The sequence below is a fragment of the Colossoma macropomum genome, unplaced genomic scaffold (assembly GCF_904425465.1).
Source record: "Colossoma macropomum unplaced genomic scaffold, Colossoma_macropomum, whole genome shotgun sequence".
NCBI classification, from domain to species: Eukaryota; Metazoa; Chordata; class Actinopteri; order Characiformes; family Serrasalmidae; genus Colossoma; species Colossoma macropomum.
Genome location: NW_023494802.1, coordinates 39,267,689 through 39,292,792, shown reverse-complemented (window position 1 = coordinate 39,292,792; position 25,104 = coordinate 39,267,689). Strand labels below are relative to the sequence as shown.

Genomic DNA, 25,104 nt, shown 5'->3' with positions numbered 1-25,104 from the left:
GTGGAGCTCAGTGATGAGCACAGGGAAAACATGCAGCATCATTTTTCTAATTTTGCACAATGCGCTTCGGCCAGTCCTTTAAGCGCAGAGAAGGCTGCCCACTTTATGAGCTCTGCACACACCATGAGAGATAAGAATCTAATAAAATGTTTTTTTGCGGCAAAAAACTAATAATTTGGTAACAGTTTCTGTTTCACAATGTGTAAATTTACTGAATACCAGTTTCAATATTTCTTACTGTTACTTTACTAAACTGAGATTTGATGTTCTGTATAGATGTTAGCAGTTTTCTGTCTGAGCTGAATCCAGTGTGCAGGGTCAAAATAAACACCGACACTGTTTACGAAAACATTGATATGTTTATCAGGACATATTATTAACATATTATGATATATAAACTGCTGAAATTGATTATACTTGATTATACTTATATTTATATCAAATATGTTACTAGAGTGCAGAGTTTACAGCACTGTAAAAAAAAGAAGGCTTTTTACGACTTTCTTTGCTTCCCCAAAAGAATAAAGGACAGGAAAAGGAGAGATCTGTGGCTTCAGGCTATCTGCAGACAGGATGAAAAATGGTAAACTAAAAATATTTATCACCAATAAAATTAGAGAGGTTGCTTTCCCCCAGAGTGAACATGTGCTGCTGTCATCTATGAGAACTTACAGCTACAGAACAGGCCTGCGCTAACGGAGCTAATGTGTTTGAGATGTTCAGCCTTTTGCAATGAGATGTTGCTGAAATAAATAAATGCTGCTGGTGCAGCTCGACTGCAGTAGCCTAGCATGATACAGCTTTACCCACAACACAGACTCAGTCCAGCTCAGTGAAGCTTCACTGAGATCAGCTCAGACAGTAAAGACTCTAATCTGTGTTTCTGGGTGTGGAGCTTAAGCTGCTTTTGATCCACTGTCCTCATTAGCACTAGAGGCTAACAGTAGCTTAGCAAGACTAACTGGGCAGAACTGGACACGTGGAAGACCTCCTGGCCCAAGATGGTTTCCAGTAGAGTTCTTCCCCACTCCAGTCTTCCCCACCAGCACTATCCTTAGTTCAGAGACTTAAGAAAGAAAGCACAGAGATGTAAAGGAAGGACACTAATTTAGAACCTTTCTTTAATCCAGATCATCACATTTTATTAATATTATACAAACAGAAATGATTTTATTTTATAATAATTGTATTATTTCTACACTTTTCCATATAACGTCTATATGTGTGTATGATGGTTATGATGTTGGGGAATATAAGACGGTGTCATGTGGGGCTTTTGGATTTGTGTTTTTGCTACATCAAGTCTGTTTATGCTCAGAACTGTAGAGGTCACTTCATTTGGACTGTTGGACTGCTGCTGGTCTCTCCTGCTCTTTCTCAGCTGTATGTGCTGCAGCAAGAAAACAAAGCAATACACACTTAAAAAGACGGTTCTTTAGTAAAGGCAGTGAATCTATTTAGAACCATTCCTCAGTGTTTTATTTATGGTGAAGTGGCTCTTCAGACTGATGGAGAACGTGTTGTTTGTGGTTCTATATAGAAACTTTTTGAAAATGGTTTTTAAATCACACCAGAAAAGGTTCTTCTATTGTTACAAACTTGACATCGTAACAATAGAAGAGCCCTTTTCGGTGCTGTATAGAACCATTGCCGTTACTAAAGAACCCTTGAAGAACCACCATTTTTAAGGGGGTAGATTACTTACAAAATTACAGTAACTGAAACGAAACGACAATAAAACATGTCAATGTTGTCCAGGTTACTCTAACTGTAAAGTCAGAACTTCAAGTTTTGTTTATTTTTTTTTTCTAAACCAGAACATATTTGAAATCAAAAGTAAATCTGGGCTGCTGGTGGATCTGGTGTAAAGCTGGGCTGCTGGTGGATCTGGTGTAAAGCTGGGCTGCTGGTGGATCTGGTGTAAAGCTGGGCTGCTGGTGGATCTGGTGTAAAGCTGGGCTGCTGGTGGATCTGGTGTAAATCTGGGCTGCTGGTGGATCTGGTGTAAATCTGGGCTGCTGGTGGATCTGGTGTAAATCTGAGTTGTGGTCATCACTCTCCTGTATTTATCTAATGGACTAAGTAAAGTTCTGAAACTGTGTGTTGATATAAAGGCTGAGTAAAGAACACAGATCTGAAAATCACTCAGTCAGTTCTCTGTCTTCACTGTCCCCAGCCATTTCGGGTGAACAGGAAGTTGTGTAATGGCATCTGTTTCTGATTTGCTCCCAAGTTTCCTTTTTGTCTGTGTGCAGAGTCCATCTCAGCGAGTGGAGTTCGGCAGTCTGTGTGTCGAGGCTTCCTCAGAGCTCCGTCTTCATGGAGCTCCCCGTTTGTTTCTACATGGATTTAGTAATGAAGCGGTTTTAGCGCGCGACTGATTCTCCTGAGAGAAACTACGAGAACGAGTCCATCAGAAGAGAAGCGCCCTCTACAGGTTTAACCCTGCAGTCTACAGAACCGGAGGAGGCAGACAGTAAGTAGCCTTCAGTGGCCACGTTTACATGCAGCCTTATGATCTGTGTGTTTTCAAATTTAATGCCTGCAATGCACTTCTAAAATTTGGCACAGGAGCATGTTTACCCCTGTGTGAGATCATCTTTCCTTTAAAAAGCACTTAATAAACGTTTGGAGACTGAAGACACAAACTGATCCAGTTTGAAATGTAATTTTTTGTCTTTCTTCTGTTACACTGAAGTCTTCAGCTGTGCAACCAAACAGGCCTTCATTGACACATTTTCAGCTTAATAAGACGTGTTTTCAGTGGACACAGGCCAAGTGGTTCTGTTATATCCGTGCATGACTGTCCTGTCTTTTTGGAACATATTGCAGGCATTAGTTTCAGAATCAGTATGTATTTATAAATAACAGTGACATTGTTTGTTGTTTAGATGATGAGCACAAGATTTGCATTCTTTTAAGAATAATAAATAAAATAAGTGATGAATATTTAAATTAAATTAACATTTTGTTTTAAAGTCAGATCTACTCCCTCTGATTCGCTCTAGTTGACTGATTAGTGGTCTTACCACACTAAAATTTAAGTTTTAGTCTACTATTTATTTTGTTATTTCAGGATTGACTAATTTATTGTGTTTTCAGTTTTGTAAGTGGGTCATTGACGTATAAGGATTTTCAATTGGCCAGTTCTAAAATACAAAAAAATAAGTGTATCTTTTGCAATTGTTCAAACACTGAGAATGTTGTGAACCCATAAATTTATATTTAAATTTTAGATTGTTATTTTAGCATATTTTTCATCTAGATGAAATGGCTGTGGCCTTAAAAAATGTCATGTGGTGCGACCATGATTATCTCAAAATGAATTCATTTACTTGACACACGTAACTTTTTTTTTACAAGTTCTCAGTAATATAAAGTGTTTAGAAACAAAGGGTTTGCATTACTTTTGAGTTTTATAAATAATGATCTCGTATTTTTGTTCTGTAATGTCTCAGTCGCCTTCTTAAATGAAGTAACAGATTTATTTTTCCTGCAAATCGCATAAAATGTATAAAACGTTTTGGAAAAAGCCATTAACTCAAACATACTGCATCAGCGATTAAATTTAATACAGTTATTGCTGTTATGTGTCACACCACAAGATGAGGAGTCGCTCCAAATGGCATGAATATCTTTAAAAATCTATGTAAAAAGTTCAATAAATGGTAAATTCCAAAAAAAACAGTTTTATCATACATGAAGTAATTTTTTTAGATTGAACTAAGAAGTCACTTTTCACAGTTTGTTGACAGAAAGGAATTTTAGTGCTGCACAGTGATGTGCAAAAGTGAAAATAAGTGAACGCATCTCGTACAGTGAACACACTCAAATATGACATGTTTCTGCGAATTTTAGGGCATGAATTTCTGTTTATCTGCTGAGTTTAAAGGTTGTACCTACATTGGCATTGTTTAATAAGAGAAGTTTGGTACATGAACCTGACACATCACAAAGCTCAAATTGTGTTGTCTCTTCCTTCAAATGCAAATCCCGCATTTGTAAAAATGGGCGACAAAACAGGACAAATTCTGTTTCTATTATACTATTTTTTATCTATGGAACCTTTCCTTTTTCTCTGGTTCACAGTAAAAAGATTCTTAGTTAAACCTAAAAAAAATACTTAATGTGGTAAAAAGTACATTAACAAATGTAAGTAAACAGTTACTTTGAGTACAGCTAATTCAGTTGTTACCACAAAGTAATTTTTTTTTAGGTAGAACTGAAGAAACTTTTTACAGTGTAGCTAAAGCAGTAATGCAATGCAGCATCATGCATAAATTTGTGTTGTATAGTTTATCTTCATTTTGAACTAATGATAGATGATCGCAGATGCAATGTTAACAAAATGCATTTCCTCCAGGTCATGAAAAAATAAACAAGAGCCATTTTTATTTTTTAAAAATTACATTAATTTCTCTTCTCCTAGCAAGGTACTCTACTCTTGCTACAGAGTCAGAATTAACAGACTGCCTATGGTGAGAGATATTTACAATGGTATCTGGTAAAATAAATTAAAAGTTATATATATCAATAAGTCATCATTTGAATATAAAGCACAAAAACTGCCAATCTATGATATATAATCTATGATATATCTATTATAGAAAACACTCTGCATCAGTCGCACCACATGATATTTGGTCGCACAGCATGATGTTTTCAAGTTCAGTCAAAAATTACCAGCACAGAATTGGCTTACAAAAGTGGTAACGACATGCCGGCCGTTAAAAAGGTTATTTTTTCTTAAATTTCAGAAAGACTACAAATCTGCTTGCTGCTTCCATGGGTCCCTGGCGAACTGCTATATGATGAAATCTCCTGTTTTTGAGATGGTTTTTAACATAAACGTCCCAAAGTGGTCGTTTCTTGATGGTTACACCACATGATATTTCATAAAATGGACATCATTGGACAAAGTTTGTTTGCATATTATGATGGAAATAAAATTAGAAATACTTTGCAGAATGACAAAACACTTCGGAAATCATGCCAAATAGGATAAAAAATAAAAATGAATAGATTTAGAGTCATTTCAAAGAAGTTTTCAAAACAGCAGTCATGGCCAGACAGTCGACCCACATGAAATTTTGACCCTTTAAGTAACAGGAAAATTACAATTAACTAATTTTTTGAAAAGTTAAAGTGAGTAGATACAGAGCACTTGCTACAGCATGCTCAGCCTATCTCTCCTCTCTCATAGAAAACAATAAAAATAATCCTAGATTACTATTCAGCACAATCTCTAAACTAACAGAGAACAAAACAGTTAGTGAACTGCAGATGCCATTAGCTTATAGCAGCAACGATTTTATGAACTTCTTCAGTGACAAAATTGATCAAATTAGGCAGAAAATACACAATTAAACTCCTCAAACCTGCTCCTCCATAATTCCAGCCTCAATCTTGAGAATACTATAAACCCTGCAGAGAGGCTGGAATCATTTACCTTAATTCAAGAAAATGAACTAGTTAAAATCATTTCTTCTGCAAAATAAACTACTTGTATGTTAGATCCAATTCCTACAGGTTTACTCCAGAAATAACCAAGCTTGTTCTCTCAATAATAAACTCCTCTCTTAGCCTTGGATACATCCCAAAAACTCTCAAACTAGCAGTAATTAGACCGCTGATTAAGAAAGCTAACCTCAATCCCAGCGAGCTATCAGATTATAGACCCATCTCAAATCTCCCCTTTATATCTAAGATCTTGGAAAAAGTTGTTGCAAAACAATTAAGTTCCTATTTGCATAGGAATCAAATCCATGAAAAATTCCAATCTGGCTTTAGGCAACATCATAGTACAGAAACAGCACTAGTAAAAATTGTAAATGATCTATTACTATTCTCCGACCAAGAAAATGTGTCCTTTTTAGTCCTCCTCGATCTTAGTGCGGCATTTGACACGATAGACCACTCTATCATACTAGACAGACTAGAAAACCTTGTAGGAGTAACAGTCTTTCCTGGTTCAGCCCCTACCTCAATGATCGCTATCAGTTTGTTAATATAAACGGTGAATCATCTGCCCCTCGCAAAAGTAAAGTATGGTGTTCCACAAGGCTCCGTTTTAGGACCTGTATTATTCACAATATATATGCTACCACTGGGCACCATTATCAGTAAACACGGCATAAATTTCCATTGTTATGCCGATGACACTCAGTTATACTTGGCAAGCAAACCGGATGATAAAATTAAACTTAGCAAGATTGAGGACTGTATAAAAGATGTAAAAGACTGGATGTCGAGTAACTTTCTCCTTCTAAACTCCGATAAAACAGAGCTTCTGCTTCTTGGTCCAAAAGCAGCTAGAAACTGACTGTCTAATTTAACACTTAAACTTAACAATTTCTCAGTTGCATCAAGCTCATCTGTAAAAAGCCTTGGTGTCATTATAGACCCTGATCTGTCCTTCGACGCACATATAACTAATATTACTAGAACAGCCCTCCTGCATCTCCGCAATATTGCTAAATTGAGAAATGCATTCTCTCTACAGGATGCAGAAAAGTTAGTTCATGCATTTATTACTTCAAGGCTAGATTACTGTAATGCCCTGGTGGTTTAACAAGCTTCAGCTAGTCCAGAACGCTGCAGCCAGAGTTCTTACTAGAACCCGAAAGTTCGACCATATCAGCCCAGTTCTATCAAACCTACACTGGTTACCAGTTAAATTTCGCATTGATTATAAAATTCTCTTACTGACTTATAAAGCTCTAAACAGACTCGCCCCTCAGTACCTGAGTGAACTTCTCTCTCACTATGAACCATCATGCCTATTTAGATCACAAGGTGCTGCTCACTATTAGTACCTAGACAAGCTGAAGACGATCAGAACCGTTAGGAATAAAAGCTGATGGTTTTGCTTCTTAATGGGAATTGGCTTCATGGTTGCCGTTAGAGACCATTAGGAAACAAACGACTGTATATTTCAATCCCTTACACTGTGATATCAACCCAGAACACCATTAGCGACTGAAAACCACCAGGAACCGACACTTTTAATGGGTTCTCTGACTTTTTTCAGCAGGGAGGTATTAAAAGTCTCTCTAGCCGAGTTCTGGAGGGGAAATGGATTAAGTGATGAAAGCAGCCGAACGGTACCGTGTAATCCAGATGTTGTAAGAAGGGGAAATTCTGCAGACCGGAGACCTAAAATGATCATAAGCTCAAAACACTGAAGGCAAACAGTTCCATTAGGAACCAAGAGGCTATGAAATCACTTTGAGAACAAGCGAAGTTTAGGTGGAAACAGTGTTTGAATAAACTCGGAAAAAGACACGCCAGTCGTTACTGCATATGAGCACATATTTCTGTACTGTGTTCATGTATTAAAGTCAGGAGGAACATGTTCATCAGTTCACTGATGCTTTTCTGTGTGATGGTCAGTCAGTGTTTGCATGAACTCCGTCCTGCTTAAACAGCAGCTATAATAATGTATTGATGTGAAATATGAAATTAGGTGATATTTAATGAAACTTCAAACTATCTCCCCTCTTCAGTGTTTTGAGCTTATGATAATTTTAGGTCTCCGGTCTGCAGAATTTCCCACTTCTCACAACATCTGGATTACACGGTACCGTTTGGCTGCTTCTGCTTAGCGACATCATCACTTAATCCATTTCCCGTCCAGAACTCGGCTGGAGAGACTTTTAATACCTCCCTGCTGAAAAAAGTCAGAGAACCCATTAAAAGTGTCGGTTCCTGGTGGTTTTCAGTCGCTAATGGTGTTCTGGGTTGATATCACAGTGTAAGGGATTCAGATCATTTAATCAGCTGTTCTGGGACTGATTCCATCTGCAGTTGTTCGTTTCCTAATGGTCTCTAACGGCAACCATCAAGCCAATTCCCGTTAGAAAGCAAATCCATCAGGTTTATTCCTAACGGTTCTGATCGTCTTCAGCTTTCCTGAGTTTCAGCAGTTGTTTGTTTTTCTGCTAATAAACCCGACTTTATGTTTTATCGTCGTGGTTTTGTTTTGAAAGTTTCCATATTAAATTACCTCATAATCACTATGACAACGTTCATATACATTCAGTGAGACTCTTATTGTCCAGCAGTTCGTGTGTTTTCACAGAAACACTTGGATCAATGACGTGACGTCTAAATGTTCTGTCCGACAGCATTTTTTTCAGTTTAAAAAAGGTTTAAATGCATAAAAAGGTACTATATATATATTATATATATATATATATATATATATATATATATATGTAGTACTTCTCCCACATATCTACTCACTTTAACTTTTCAAAAAATAGTTTATTGTAATTTTCCTTAAAATACTTAAAGGGTCAAAATATCATGTGGTGCGACCGTCCGGCCATGACTGCTGTTTTGAAAACTTCCTTGAAAATACTCTAAATCTATTCATTTTTATTTTTTTATCTTATTTGGCATGACTTCCAGCTGTTGGTAAGGTGAGTTTACTGATATAAATAACATTTATAATTAAGTTGACTTGTGCTGCAGCCTCACTGAGATTCCACTGTTATAAGACTTCTATTATAAGACTTCTACTTCTATATAAGACTTCTAATTTGATCATTAAATCAAAACCTGCATGTTTGTGCTATCCTTCTGTATGGACTTTGAAGAAAATAATATTTTTACTCTCATACACACAATATATTGACATTTTGATGGTCGAGCAGACGTTGAAAATAATATTGAAGAAAATAGTATGTTCACTCTTATACACACAATATCAGAATGTCACAGCATGAGAATACAAATATTATTTTCTTCAAGTCCATACATAAGGATGACACAAACATGTAGGTTTTGATTTAATAAAGTCTTTTGAAACAGAAGTCTTATAACAGTGGAATCTCAGTGAGGCAACAGCACAAGTCAACAACATCCTTCACAACAGAAAATGGCTGATCAGCCGAAGTGATAAATTCCATCACCTTTGATGTAATAATTATAGCTTTTGGGCCATTTTTGTTGTGTTCAATGTGATGGTCAGTTATTAATCTCAGTGTTACTAATTTTTTTTGAAGGATGACTGAACTGAACAGTCTCCTTAGTGTTAGACATATTCACAAGTTAACCGGACTTGTGTATGCGTCAACTAAGAATCGCATAGATACACACTTTATAGTCAAATTTGCAAAATTTTGTAAATGGGTACGGTGAACTGTTTGCTTAGTCCATGAGACAGCAGTGGGGTTATGGGAGCAGCACTGGGATTATGGGAGTCACAGTGGGATTGTAGATGCAGCAGTGAGATCATGGAAGCAGCACTGGGATTACAGGTGCAGCAGTGAAATCATGGGAGCAGCAGTGGGATTATGGGAGCAGCAGTAGACTGAAGCAGGCAATGAGAGCTAAAATACTATTGAGAATTTTATACCTTCATTTTAATAAGGGATATAAAATATTAACGGAAGAATTACATGGAGAAAACGGCCAACTGTGAAATCTAAATTGGTAACTGTACCTTCTCTAATTTTGAATTATTCATTTTTCTACCAAAACCTTATGCTGCTAAACATAAATAGTTTTTCATAGGTGTATGCAACATGGCAAAAATAGTACAGTATTAATATATCACAATATTTCATTTTCACAACAAACGATACGCATTCCAAAAAAGTCAGAACAGCAGGTAAAATACCAGCTTAGTTCTAATTGCATTTCATGCTCCTGTGCCAAATTTTAGGAGCGCACTGCAGGCATTAAATTTGGAGTCAGCATATATTTACAAAAAACAACGATGTTCATAAGATAAAATGATTTGTGTATCATGTTCAATGTAATACACTGCTCTCTGTTTTTACAGGTATTTCACATATTTCCACACATATACTCTGCTATTCGTACTGAATCTCATCTTTAATTCATTTTTTTTTAACAAAGTATTATTAAAAATATCTTTAAAATCTTATGGCTTAATAAATCATAAGAACCTGCTTGACCATATAAAAAGACAGATTTACCTTTTATTAAATTATAAGATGTAGCACTAAAAACTAAAGTCTCTACTGAAAACAGGTTTTTGTAGATTCGGGTGGGCTTTCCCCCCAGTCTATGTAGATTGTCTGTTGCCCAAGTAGGATTAACCCGATTAACCCGCACTGACCAACCTAAAATTATCATAAGCTCAAAACACTGAAGGCAAACAGTTCCATTAGGAACCAAGAGGCGATGAAATCACTTTGAGAACAAGCGAAGTTTAGGTGAAAACAGTGTTTGTATAAACTCAGAAAAAGACAGATGTCAGTCAGAGCTGCATATGAGCTCATATTTCTGTACTGTGTTCATGTATTTACCCACAAAGTCAGGAGGAACATGTTCATCAGTTCACTGATGCTTTTCTGTGTGATGGTCAGTCAGTGTTTGCATGAACTCCGTCCTGCTTAAACAACAGTTATAATAATGTATTGATCTGAAATAAGAAATTAGGTGATATTTAAGGAAACTTCAAAAGATCTCCCCTCTTCCGCGCGCCTGAACAGCATGGAACGCCTTTTAGCACTTTCCTTCAAAACATTGGCTGATGCATAAAATGAGGTAATTCACACTTGTGATTGGCCAATGCAAGTTTTGATTGACTGTCCATCTCTGTGATATGATTGGCCGATGCAAGAAATGATTGACAGTGTCTCCGCCCCTTCGTTACGCCCACTGGTTCTCCGGGCTGCAGATACATTTACTTTGGAGCCATTTCGGGAAAACAGGAAGTTGTGTAATGGCGGCTGTTTCCGGTTTGCTCCCAGGTTTCGTTTCAGTGTGAGTGCAGACTCCATCTCAGCGGGTGGAGTCCGGCAGTCTGTGTGTCGAGGCTTCCTCAGAGCTCCGTCTTCATGGAGCTCCCCGTTTGTTTCTACATGGATTTAGTAATGAAGCGGTTTTAGCGCGCGACTGATTCTCCTGAGAGAAACTACGAGAACGAGTCCATCAGAAGAGAAGCGCCCTCTACAGGTTTAACCCTGCAGTCTACAGAACCGGAGGAGGCGGACAGTAAGTAGCCTTCAGTGGCCTCGTTTACATGCAGCCTTATAATCCGTTAATAATCCTAATTGTTCAGTCGGAGTAGAATTCGTCCATCTACACCTCGGTCAGAACAGTCTAGTCCGATTGAGGCCATTTAGAACACAATTTCTATCAGACTGAATACTGAAACGCCTGTGTCTGATTACACTCACAGTCGGACAGTCCGTTCTGTATGTGCGTCACATCGTTACACTGAAGTCTTCAGCTGTGAACCAAACAGGCCTTCATTGACACATTTTCAGCTTAATAAGACATGTTTTCAGTGAGACACAGGCCAAGTGGTTCTGTTATATCCGTGCATGACTGTCCTGTCTTTTTGGAACATATTGCAGGCATTAGTTTCAGAATCAGAATGTATTTATAAATAACAGTGAAATTGTTTGTTGAAATAACAGCTTTGTTTTAATTGCATTTTACCTGCTGTCCTCACTTTTCTGGAATTAGGTTTGTTATTTTAGATGGTAAGCACAAGATTTACATTCTTTTAAGAATAATAAATAAAATAAGTGATGAATATTTAAATTAAATTAACATTTAGTTTTAAAGTCAGAGCTACTCTCTCTGATTCCCTCTAGTTGACTGATTAGTGTTCTTACCAGACTAAGATTTAAGTTTTAGTCTACTAACTATTTTGTTATTTCAGGATTGACTAATTTATTATTTTTCAGTTTTGTAAAAGTCTCTGTAAATGGAAGTTTGGACCATGTAGCTACTGAATCTCTGTAAGTTTAATAATCATTCTGCTTTACTGAACATGGTAAATTCTGCGGGCTGTGTCTTTCGGCACAACTTCTAATATGATGTAGGCCTACCAGAAATGTGTGAGGCATTGTCATATTATTACAATCCACTGCTGCTCCCGTGATTTCACTGCTGCACCTATAATCCCACTGCTGCACATATAGTCCACTGCTGCTTCCATGATCCCACTGCCGTTCCCATAATCCCAGTGCTGCTCTCATGATCCCACTGCTGCACCCATAACCCCACTGCTGTCTCATGGACTAAGCAAACAGTTCACCATACCAATTTACAAAATTTTGCAAATTTGACTATAAAGTGTGTATCTATGTGATTCTTAGTTAATGCATACACGAGTCCAGTTAACTAGTGAACATGTCTACTACTAAGGAGACTGTTCAGTTCAGTCATCCCTCAAAAAATAGTAATACTGAGATTAATAACTGATCACATTGATTTATCGGTCTACTCAGGCTTTAGCAGAGCTCAGTAACACTGAGATTAATAACTGATCATCACATTGATTTATTAGTCTACTCAGGCTTTAGCAGAGCTCAGTAACACTGAGATTAATAACTGATCATCACATTGATTTATCAGTCCACTCAGACTTTAGCAGAGCTCAGTAACACTGAGATTAATAACTGATCATCACATTGATTTATCAGTCTACTCAGGCTTTAGCAGAGCTCAGTAACACTGAGATTAATAACTGATCATCACATTGATTTATCAGTCTACTCAGGCTTTAGCAGAGCTCAGTAACACTGAGATTAATAACTGATCATCACATTGATTTATCGGTCTACTCAGGCTTTTACCAGTACTTTTTGGAGAAAAATTTAATCATTTACTTTGCTACTTTCACTTTTCATGAAATTATAGACTTAAAATAAATTATGAGCATATCAGAAGAAAGTCCGGTTAAATCTAAAAGACTCTGTTCAGAAATCCAGTCAAAAAACATAGCAAACCAGAGCAGCTCCCAGCTGCAAGACACTACAGAGATGTCCAGTTTAGTGGAGACAGAAAGAGGAGAACGTTAGCAGCACGTATTTTAGCAGGAACAGACTTTATCCAAACCATCATCCATCCATCCATCATCTAAACCGCTTATCCTTCTGGGTCGCGGTATCCAAACCATCATATTCATTCATTTTCAAATGAGCTAAAGAGCATGGCGTTAGTATCAGCTGCTAAACACAGAACCTCAGAGATCTCAGCTTTTCACAGCTCAGCTTTGGCCTGATGAAGCAGGTGACTAGCTAGCTAATCTTAGCTAAACACTGTGTGTACTATTGTGTTCTTACTTTGTTCTTTTAGAATAAACTGGCGGCTATTTTTTAAACTTAAATATGCATCTAGAAAAATACATTTACTCCTCATCTTACAGACAATACATTGTCACTTCATCACATCTCTCTGTAGTTGTCTTTAACTGTGTGAGGGTGTTTAGCTGTTTAACTTTCAAATAAAGTAAAAATACATTTCTGTAAGAAGTAATCAGAGGAATATAAATCAATAAAGAAAATTAAAACTGGACAAACGGCTTTGGTTGCTAATGATGTTAATAGTTATTGAGCAGTAAGACTCACTAAATTTAAATTATTAATAGAGTAATCTTCTCATTAATTTGACTTCTTATTAATCAGCACAGACTTTCAGGGATGTTAAACTATTTTGTTAGAAACAGTTAAACTAGGAAGTATATCTATCATCTAACCTTTAAAATGCATGTAGTTTAATGTAAACTTTATTTCTAGTTCACAGAGAGATGATTTAACCTGTCTCACGACTCAAAACTATTTTTTCCTCATGTAATGTCATGTTTGGCCTTAGGTTGGTCTGTACAGTGTCTTTCCAAGAATATATCTCACACGTCACCTCACAAATATTTTCAGGCAGTGATTGTGAATGTACAAAAAAGTTATTTAGTTACTTTGTAGCAGTTTTCTAGCTGTAGTCCACAGACATTTTATTTATACTTACTTGAGTCATTTCTTTTATTAATACTTTTACTTGCACTAAAATTGATTATCATTACAGTAACAGTATTTTTACTTGCGTGTAGATGTTTTTCAGTGCTCAAATCACATCACATTTGTCACATCACATTACACAGGTGAGTGAAAATCTTAGGTGCATAGCCCAATGTAGACACACGCGCGCACACACACACACATATATATATATATATATATATATATATATATGTATGTATGTATGCATATGTATATATATATATATATATATATATATATATATATATATATATATATATATATATATAAAAAGAAACTTTTTTTTTAGTATTGTAGTTTCGAATGTACAGTTGTACAGCAATAAGTTATGAAATAAAACTATATGTATTGTTGTGCACATCTCCGTATGTGCAGTGAGTGAGTCTGAGGTAGATAAATAAATGAAATCTTCCCGATTATACAAGATATATATAGAAGATGTACAACATGTCAATCTATATGTGTAAGTATAGATTGCTGGATTGAAGGTGCAGTAAGATCACAGTAAGTCTGTTGAGATGTGAATGAGGTGTAGATTGTTCATGGAGATCATCATGTCGATGACTCAGAGGTGCAGTGACAGGCCTATAGACCGATACACCAGCACTACTGGCTGTTCAGCAGCCTGATGGCCCGGGGGGAGAAACCGGCTGGTTCTGGACTTTATGCTTCTGTACCTCCTCCCGCATGGCAGCTTTGAGAACAAACAGTGGCTTGGGTTGGTGGAGTCCTTTAGAATCCTCCTGGTCTTCCTTAGGCAGCGGCTGGTGTATAAATCCCAGAGGTTTGGGAGCTGAACCTTGGTGATGTGCTGGGCTGTCCGCACCACCCTCTGCAGAGCTTTCCGCTCAATGGCAGTGCGGTTCCCATACCAGGTGGTGATGGAGCCTGTTAGAATGCAGTACATGTGTAGAATGTTCTGAGGAGGCAGGGGTTCATGCCAAACCTCTTCAGCTGCCTGAGGTAGAAGAGGCGCTGTTGTGCCTTCTTTCTTCTACCTCGAACTTGAAGCTGTTGACCCTCTCTACAGTGGCTCCATTGATGATGATGGGGGTGTGCACTCTTTCTTGCTTCCTGAAGTCCACTATGAGCTCCTTGGTCTTGTCGACATTGAGAGAGAGAGAGAGAGAGAGAGAGGTTGTTCTCCTGGCACCAGTGTGTTGGAAAGCTGAGCTCCTCTCTGTAGGCCTCCTCGTTGTCATTGGAGATCAGGTCCACAATCGTGGTTTGATGATGACATTGGAGCTGTGGCTGGCTGAACAGTCGTGGGTGTACAGGGAGTACAAGAGAGGGCTGAGAACACAGCCCTGAGGATCTCTGATGTTAAGGGTTAGTGTTGGCCCATCGGGAAGCTCAGGATCCAGCTGCACAGAGAACTGTTCAGACCCAGATCCTGAAGTTTAATGTTGAGCCTTGAGGGCACAATGGTATTGAATACTGAGCTGTAGACAGACAGAATTCTCACATACGTGTTCTTTTTGTCCAGAAGGGAGAGGGCAGTGTGCAGAGTCAGGGCTATTGCGTCATCAGTGGATCTGTTCTGTCTGTAGGCAAACTGCAGTGGGTCCAGGGTGGCAGGTAGCAAGGAGCAGATAAAGTCTCTGACCAGCTTCTCAAAGCACTTGCTTATGATGGAGGTCAGAGCAACCGGGCGCCAGTCATTTAGAGTATCAACCCTGGCTGACTTTGGAACTTAAGTTTTTTTAAGTTTTTCCTTTTCAGTTTAACCTTAATAGGTTGTTATGAATGCATTATTATGAGTAACACCTGTAACATCTGTATTTCTTCTGCACTGTTTCTTTGTGTAAACATTGACCAAACAATCTTTTCTCATATGTTTAGTCTTATTGTAGATCGTGCTGAATCTTTTAGGTAACATGATTATAAGAAAATGTGTCATCTTTAATTTTTAGGAGGAAGGTTGACTTCCAGAATGAGAGGCTCTGGGGAACACAACACTGAAGAACTTGAGAGGTGAGACTCATGAAGCATAAATGCACCTGGATGTGAATCTTAGAAAAGTGAACAGATGATAGAGTATCTCAGTGGTCAAAGAAATTGGTCGCTATGTTTCACTGACAGTAGTGGCTACTGTCATTTTACCCCTGAGCTTAATTTCTTACTGTTAACTACATAACCTAATTGCTTCACGTTTCCTTCACCACTAAGCTGTATTACAAACCCAGTTCAAAATTGGGACAGTTGATAAAATGCAAAGAAAAACAAAAAGTAGTGATTTGTTTTACAGATATTTAATTGAAAACAGCAAAAAAAAAAAAGATATTTAATGTTTTATCTCATCAGCTTTACTGTTTTTGTAAATATATGCTAATTCCAAATTTGGTGCTTGCAACACATTGCAAAAATTAGGGACAGTGTAACACTGGGAAGTCTGTGGATCGAAAACACCTATTTTGGAGCTTTCCACAGGTAAACAGGTAACAGGTGATGCTATCATGATTGGGTATCAGAGGAGTATTCACAGTATGCACAGTTGTTTATGAGCAAGGATGGATTGAAGTTCGCCATTTTGAGTGAACAGTCCAACAGTTCAAGAACATTCCTCAACACACGATTGCAATCTCTGTTGGTAAAGGACAAGGTTGAAAACCAATATTGAATGCCCATGACCTTTGACCCCTCAGACGACACTGTTTCTGTAATAAGTATAACCACATGGGCTCAGCAATACTTTGGAAAACCTTTGCCACTAAAAAAACTGTTTGTCATTGCATCTACAATTGCAAATAAGACTCTACTTTCTAAAGCAGAAACCGTATACATCAGCATCTAGAAAAACTGCCGACTCCTCTGGGCTCATCTGAGATGGACTGATTCAAGTAGAAACGTGCTGTGGTATAACGAGTCCACCTTTTAGATTGTTTTTGGAAATAATGGATGTTGTTATTTTTCTGTTTGGCTGCTTGAGCTGCAGTTGAATGTCCTCTGAAGCCAGACATACACTGGTGACTCACACTGTACGTTTCAATAGTCCATTGTATACGGACAAAGCCTGCGATTCATATTCTCACACAGTATGAAAACGCTGAGTCCATGCTATGTGAGGCACAGCCTCTACAGACAACTCACTCTGTAAACGATTTCAAACAAAGCTCTTTCATTCAAAATAAAACACTGAGCACTGAGCAGAAATGCTGAGAAACTGATACAGTAGCACTGCTAACACTGCACTGAAACTAAAAGCTGACAGTGAAGTACACAGTAGGACAATACAGTCTCTCTATAGACTGTTTTACAAAGACAGTTAAAAAAAATTAGCATTCACACCTTGCAGTTCACCTCAGTCAAACAGGGTAAAGTCACATACTCCGACTTTGGTAGCAAATGTCGAGTTTTCCGTCTCCGCCTATATTGGGGAAGCAGTTGTGTTTGTGTGTGTTTAAATGGGCTAAAATCACACAGTGTATTCCTGGCAGGAATTTGCCAAAACTGAATGTTTAAAGTGACTGACGGATTTGTGTCTGACTGTGACAGAGTGAGTATCACATCTCTGAGTGAGCAGCAGAGCCTCCTTCACTGCGTTTGTTCATGAGCACAGCAGCATGATGAGTTCGTATGAGCACAGTATCAGCTTGATACCCGATACTAGTATTAGTATCCATGCATCCCTAATTTAAATGATCACAAAACATTTTAAATATCTGTACCCACTTTTAATATGGTGATTTTAGGCTGTCCCACCTCTTTGACGTTGAACTTTTCTGTGAAATATACTCCAGTGTTTCCGTGGGTAGCATTTCTTTGTGATGGCCTACCATGCCAAAATCTTTGCTGCCATAGAAAAAAATAAAGAAATTCAATCATTTAATCCAGGCTTGATAAATCATCCAGGAAGCCCGATTTTGGGACAGTTGTGCTAGTGAGCTAGTTAGCTAATGCTAATGTTAAACTCCATCCTCCTTCATGTTCTGAGCTGAGCTGTAACATTATCTATTAGAAATGCAGGTTCTCTGGTATCGTTAATGGAGTTGGAACAGAGGAGCAAGTAACTATAATTCACAGCTCCCTGTTCACTTTTACAAATTTAACTGTTTAGAGAACAAGTTTGCCACAAATGGTCTCAACTTTCCCATCTGCTCCATCACAGTGCGTCTCCTCTGCAGCTGGGAGTATCTGCTCGTAGAGGAGAGAAAGAATCTCACAGGAGCACGGAGAGATACTGATTTTACTCCGTTCCACTAAAGATCTGTGATTGTAGAATTTCGCTGCAACAGAGTTTAGACAGGCAGCAGAATGAACAGAGCACAGACTGCACTGTTTAAAATTCACATTTAATTCATGTGTGTGCGTGTGTGTGTGATTATTATACATAAAAATACATTGGAGGTTTTTTAAACTTTTGTATTAGCAGGAAAGATCATTAAAACAACCTCAAGCAAAATTGAAAAGCTGATAGCTACATAAAAGTTATTTGGTAATGCAGTGATTCATTACCGAATAATGGATTGTTCGTTTCATTAATCGATAGATTATTAGACTGTCAAATTAGTAATTTGTTGCAGCCCTATTGACTGGAGATAGGCGAACTGTGAAGGACTTAATTTAGCAACCATTAAAAAGGCAGTTATAACTGTCACTGAAAAATAACCAGCCAATTTTATTTTATGTTAATTCATATAATTATTGTTTGTTGTAGACAGAGATGGAACATGCATTTGGGATGGAAGATAGAGCTCAGGGAGATGAGGAGAGAGAAGAGAGGAGGCAAGGAGGGGAAAGTGTTCAGGGAGGGGGAGCAGGAGAAGAGAGGGCAGAGGAAAGAGAGAAAGATGGAAAAAAAAACAACTTAAACATAAGAAGTCTGGATGGGACCCAGACTGGCTTAATATTTCAAGACTCTCTGTATATATACATATATAACATAATAAAAGTCACATAATATAATATTAATGTGCAGTCCTGTTCCCCTGATAATCCATTTATAATGATACAAAATTGTCTGAAGGTTAAGCACTTACACTGATTAATACTGTGTCAAGAACAACAAAGAAAAAGTACATTTTCAAAGACTTTCATACATGACATGAACTCTATTCACAGAAGTGAACAAAATTACTGAGTGTAGTAAGAGATGAAGTCATTGTGTGATGGTGGGAGACGCATTAAAGACTGCAGCTCTTAACAGATGGTTGAATGTGTTTTAGTCTGATTCAGAGTAAGAGACCAGACTCTCCTGAGCCCAGCTGTGTGTCTATGAAGAGTGATCAGTCAATGGGTAGAGGCATATACTTCAAACAGGGAGAGTCTTCACCTGAACTGAGGTGAGTACAGTATCATGGATAATATTTTCACTCTCAGTTCCACCTGATTAAATCAGCTTATTGTTTTTTTTCTGAGCCGAATTAGGTTTGAACAAGTGACAAATTTAATAAAAAAAAAAGAATAAACGAGTGGAGAAACAATCCGTGTGCAGATGCTTCCAGACAGGTGTGCTGGATGATACCATTAAGCAAGTAACATCCCACTGTGCTCTGTGTCATGTCTAAAAATGCTGAGCTGACCCATCTGACCTCAACTTTGGATGTAAATGACTGTGAAAGAGGGTCATTATTGGGGCACAGAGCTTCAGTCACAAAGGCTGCTCATCTGGCCAGTGTTTCCATAGAAACCGTGACTAAAGTGACATCTGTCTTTAGGTGTATGGGCTGTGCTGCAGCCTTTACACTCACCAAATCTCAACCCAGTTGAACAGCTATGGGAGATTTTGGAGCAGCATGTTAGACAGCGCTCTCCACCTCCAACTGAGGGAATATCTTTTGGAAGAACGGTGTTCCTTCCCTCCAGTACAGTTCCAGAGACTTGTAGAATCCACACCAAGGCACAGTAAAAGACTATTTTGTTTTTTCCTTTAACTTGTCACACATATCTTGTTTGACAGTCTGATGTGGGACACTAACATTTTTGGAAGTTAAGTGCTTATTTTGATAAAGGCTCAATCCCATTTCTTTTTTTTGTTGTTGTTTTTTTTGGATTTTTACCCAAGTTTCTTCCCAAACTTAGTCGTCTCCAATTCCACCCGCTAGTTAGGACTCCCCCAATCACACGATACCATCAACGCTAGGAGGGTGAAGGCTAACACAGGTTTCCTCCGAGACCTGTGAAGCGCCACCGCTTCTTTTTCGAGCTGCCGCTGACGCAACGTCACTGGACAGCCGAACGCGCTCGGAGGAAAGCGCCAACCGCCAGATCTGTTACGTCAGCTAGCAGACGCCTGCGCTGACTAGCATCGCGCTGAGTGATGGGGGGAGAGGGGCAGCCATCCCACCCACCCAGAGAGAGCGAGGCCAATTGTGCTCTCTTGGACTCCCGGCTACGGATGGCTGTAGCATCACCAGGGATCGAACTCGCGATCTCCTGCTGACAGGGCCAACGCTTAGACAGTTGCACCACTCGGAAGCCCAATCCCATTTCTTAGTTTCACCTCTACCCCTTGTTTTCGAGCATCTCCTTGCCCCCTAGAACTGAGTTACAAGGCTAGTAGTCGAAATCTTTCCCTATGAAATGGGACCCTCGAATAAAAAAGAGCATTACTTCATTAAGAGGCTACTAGCGCTGCTCTGTAGGCGACCCTGCCCGTCTGCATTGATAGCAGAGGAGGGTAAAGTTCAGCTCCTCACTGCTGGGCTTTAGTTACATTTAGGGCATCATATGCCTTCAAGAGGGGGATGTGATAATGATTTATGATCGCCCACCCCTAATTCTTCAGTGAAGCTGAAGTCAGCTATTCACCAGCAACTTGTTCAAATTTGCCGTATTCCACCTTAAATGGAGCAGCAGTTACATTCTGGCGCCTCAGGCGTCAGAACTGCTGCACCACTTAAGGTGGAATGGGAAATTTAGCTAGCTAGCTACCGAGGCATCAGTAAACTATTAACGATTTTTTTTATGATTCTTATGAAAAAGGGGCCGTAATACATCGAAATGACATTAAGATAATTCAGTGGTTATTGTATTTTTTAACAGAGGAAATTCTCACATTTGTGGATTCTTTGGTTTCTTGTGCGGCCATCTTGCCGTTTTTCTTTTTTTCTTATAACACTCCGTTTGGAGAGTTTCTCTGAAGATGTAGTGTGTGCCTCTGAAAATGCCATGTGCTACGTAAAAATCAGGACACGCTACCCATAGATTTGAACACGCAAAACAGAGGAGTAGGGTTAAGTGTTTGGGGCGAGGGATACATTATCAGCTTAATAGGGAATATGATCTGTGTTTAACCCTGTTACCCATTCATTTAAGGGGGGAAAACAACTTATATAGCTTATATGTATCTAATTTGACAGCCTGACATGAGAAAATTACATTTTCTGAAGGATAAGCACTTAGATTGATTAATCTGGTGTCTAAAAACACCAAAGAAAAAGTACATTTTTTAAAAGAGTTTCATGATATGAAATGAGCTCTGTTCTCAGAAAGTGTGTAATACATGTGTGTCACTTGGACGAGTGTCGGACAAACGTAAAAGGACAAAGTAGCAACTTTCACTTTACCTTCTCCAAAGAGTGTTTAGAGAAATTACTGAGTGTAATAAGAGATGAAGTCATTGTGTGATGGTGGGAGACGCATTAAAGACTACAGCTCTTAACAGATGGTTGAATGTGTTTTAGTCTGATTCAGAGTAAGAGACCAGACTCTCCTGAGCCCAGCTGTGTGTCTATGAAGAGTGATGAGTCAATGGACAGACCCATATTCTTCAAACAGGGACAGTGTTCACCTGTTCTGAGGTGAGTACAGTATCATGGATAATATTTTCACTCTCAGTACCACCTGATTAAATCAGCTTAATGTTTTTCCTTTAGATGTTTTTGAGCTGAATTAAGTTTGAACAAGTGACAAATTGAATGAAAAAAAAGAATAAACGAGTGGAGAAACAATCCGTGTGCAGATGCTTCCAGACAGGTGTGCTGGATGATACCATTAAGCAATAACATCCCACTGTGCTCTGTGTCATGTATAAAAATGCTGAGCTGACCCATCTGACCTGAACTTTGGATGTAAATGACTGTGAAAGAGGGTCATTATTGGGGCACAGAGCTTCAGTCACAAAGGCTGCTCATCTGGCCAGTGTTTCAACAGAAACAGTGACTAAAGTGACATCTGCCTTTAGGTGTATGGGCTGTGCTGCAGCCTTTACACTCACCAAATCTCAACCCAGTTGAACAGCTATGGGAGATTTTGGAGCAGCGTGTTAGACAGCGCTCTCCACCTCCAACTGAGGGAGTATCTTTTGGAAGAACGGTGTTCCGTCCCTCCAGTACAGTTCCAGAGACTTGTAGAATCCACACCAAGGAACAATAAAGCTGTTCCTGTCACTCTTGGAGGTCCAACACCCTTCAGAGACACTTTATGTTGGTTTTTCCTTTAATGTGTCACACGTCTGTGTATTGGAGCAGGAAATACTCTAAACTGTGCAGTGCTATAGCTGTTCAGGAGTGAGAGTGCAGAGAACTCACTTTAAAACAGTTCATTCATGGATTATATGTGTATTTCTTTATAATTTTAATTATTTTAATATGTTAAGTATTAACAACCTGAAAAATATGTAGAACATGAAAAAATATATATTTTTAGTAAGAGCATCATCACATGTTTATTATGTGTTTGAGAAACCCTGTTTGGAAAACTGCAGTATGGAACAGAGGACTTGTCTGTGTTTACACTGACCTCCTGTCAGTCATTCTATGAGACTGTATAAAACTATAATGCTGCTGTAGAGGCGATATTTACAAAATAAAACAGAAAAGGACACTCTTGATTATTATTGAGCAGCAAATCAGTCTGAACAGAATGTTCAGTGTTTATAGGCTTGTAACTTTGCAATCCCTCCAGACAAAAGAGACACGGGAGTTTGATGCTCTGACTAAGAGCTGCTGCTGTACAAAGACTGTACTTGGATAACATGATTAGAAGAAACATCTCTCTGAATAAAAATAATAATAGTACATCATCATATTTAACAAGTAGTATAAATCAATACTCTGCCGAGGGGAGATCAGTATTGTAGCCTCTCTTGATGATCATATATTTTAGCTTGGTTCCTGAAAGCAAACAAACCACCCTGAGATAAATTGGCCGATAGTCAGGTTACCGACAAGCTCTGTAATTTTAATCCAGTATGAATCTGCAATGTCTGTAGTTTTCCTGCTACTATGTAATAATTCCAGCACAAATTATTAAGTAAATTATTACTTAATTATTATATTATTAGAATCTCTGTTGGAGTTGACATCACGGTAATGTATTAACAGGACCTGGTAAAAGCCATCAACACCTATTTTTTCGCCACAGGGAGACGAGGCTAACTGGTTAAATGGAGTTTGACACAGTTCCTTTATCCTCAAGTTCAAAACAGTACTACTGTAATCAACAGACTTTTTTGTGATGTGCTAATTAGAAGATTGATTTCTGTTGGGACACACTCAAGCCACATTAGCATAAAGCCATACTTTTATCATCTGTATCCAAATAGAAAGGAAATAATCTAACAAACTCTGAATGAACTCCACTGGTCACTGTTGATTCTACAGCTTGCTTTGTGTTGATAGGTGGGAATGTGAGGTGAATTCAAAGACTAAAGATATTCCAATATTGTTGTAGTTCACCTATTTAGCCACAAGAGGTTCACATATCATATGTTTTTCTTTTCCATAGAGCCCAAAAGGAGAGAGCAAAGATCACCATGACACATCTGGAGTCCATATTCCAGGTGTGTGTTTGTGCATGTATATGCATATGAGTATGGGTAAAATTGATGTGTATAATTTCTCTTGAGAATTTCACATTAATCTCCAATCAGCCTGTAGTATTAACTACTCACACACTCCACTACCCCACAGGAAGAACTACACAGCTAACATCACATCTCACAGTGTGACTGAGTGCTGTTTCAGGATAGATTTGTTACAGGGTTACATCACATCATTCTTTTTTCCTTCTGACATCTGATACTGATACCCATTGATACTGTCTGGTCATCTTTAATCAGTGGTATGCATGATTTGGTTAAGAGTCCATAGAGACTAATGTTACTAACAGGTAACTACCTAAGATCTAACAACATGTCTACATTGGCACTACCTGCTTAAAATACCTGCTTTTTTAACAGCACACATGTTGAATGCTGTATCGGCCTCCTTTTATGTAAATGTATCTTCATACGTGAACCCTATAATAAACATAATTGATGTTACAGTCTGACACAAATAATTCTGTTCATCTGTACACACTCCTCCATGCAGAACATTTTCAGTTCCTTAATATTCTTCAGACTTCGCTTATGGACGGCCCTCTTCAATTCACACCACAAGCTTTCAACTAGGTTTAAATCTGGAAACTGAAAGGGCAAAACTCTGATATTTCTTGGTGGATTTTTGATGTGAGTTTGGGGTCATTATCTTGCCGAAAGGTTCATCCATGGCCAAGTTTCAGCCTTCTAGCAGAGGCAGACAGATTTTGGGCTAAATTTTCTTGGTATTTTCATATTTCACAGTGGGTATCAGGTGCTTTTTATGCGTGAAATACATTATGAAGGTAAATGCTAGTAGTCTCCACTAAATGCAGTACTGCACTTTATTTAATAGAAGATTGTTTTGTTGTGCACTCCACACTAAATGTTTTATGATTGTTCATTTAGCATATCAGTAAAAGCGCTGATGTGCCACGCAGAATGTGTTGCAATGAGAATGCAGACAAACATTGTTTACTTTTACACTCTACTCATATAAGTTCCATGGAATAAAACTTTTAACATATCTTATGTATCACTTTACTAACTTTTCACAAACTCTCTGTTTTCGAGCTGAAAGATGCAGTGGCATGAAATGTTTGGGCGTCTCTGGTCAAAATTTCTTTTAGTGTGAATAGCTGAGTGAGTCTTTTCAACATTTTTAAGTTGAATGTATTTTGTTTTGTACAAGTTTAGAGCAAAATACAGAAAGAAGCACCATGCAAATATTTCGGCACCTAAAAAGATTTGAGATCTCAGATAAATTTTACCAAGGTCTCAGACTTTAATTAGCTTGTTAGGGCTGTGGCTTGTTCACAATCATCATTAAAAAAAGTCCAGGTGATGCAAATTTCAAAGCTTTATAAATACACTGACTCCACAAACCTTGTCCTGACAATCAGCAGCCATGGGCTCCTCTAAGCAGCTGCCTATCACTCTGAAGATTAAAATAGTTCATGCCCACAAAGCAGGAGAAGAGTTTTCACATAGCCGTTGTAATTAAGAAATGGCAGTGCACAGGAACGGTGGAGGTCAAGTTGAGGTCTGGAGGACCGAGAGAACTTTCTGAGAGAACTGCTTGTAGCATTGCTAGAA

At 38.3% G+C, this 25,104-nt stretch overlaps 1 protein-coding gene across 4 annotated transcripts in view; it reads left to right on the top strand.

The window, feature by feature from the left end:
* LOC118822182 (NACHT, LRR and PYD domains-containing protein 3-like) overlaps positions 1-25,104 on the top strand; it is a 221,074-nt gene that overhangs the window by 176,389 nt on the left and 19,581 nt on the right. For 2 of the 4 annotated variants that reach the window (XM_036591092.1, XM_036591094.1), the window contains exons 5-7: positions 18,932-19,048; positions 21,392-21,508; positions 23,436-23,490. The exons of the other annotated variants lie outside the window; for them this stretch is intronic. In XM_036591092.1, the coding sequence (XP_036446985.1) occupies positions 18,932-19,048; positions 21,392-21,508; positions 23,436-23,490 (289 nt within the window). The remainder of the gene's footprint in view (positions 1-18,931; positions 19,049-21,391; positions 21,509-23,435; positions 23,491-25,104) is intronic. 4 annotated transcript variants of the gene reach the window in all.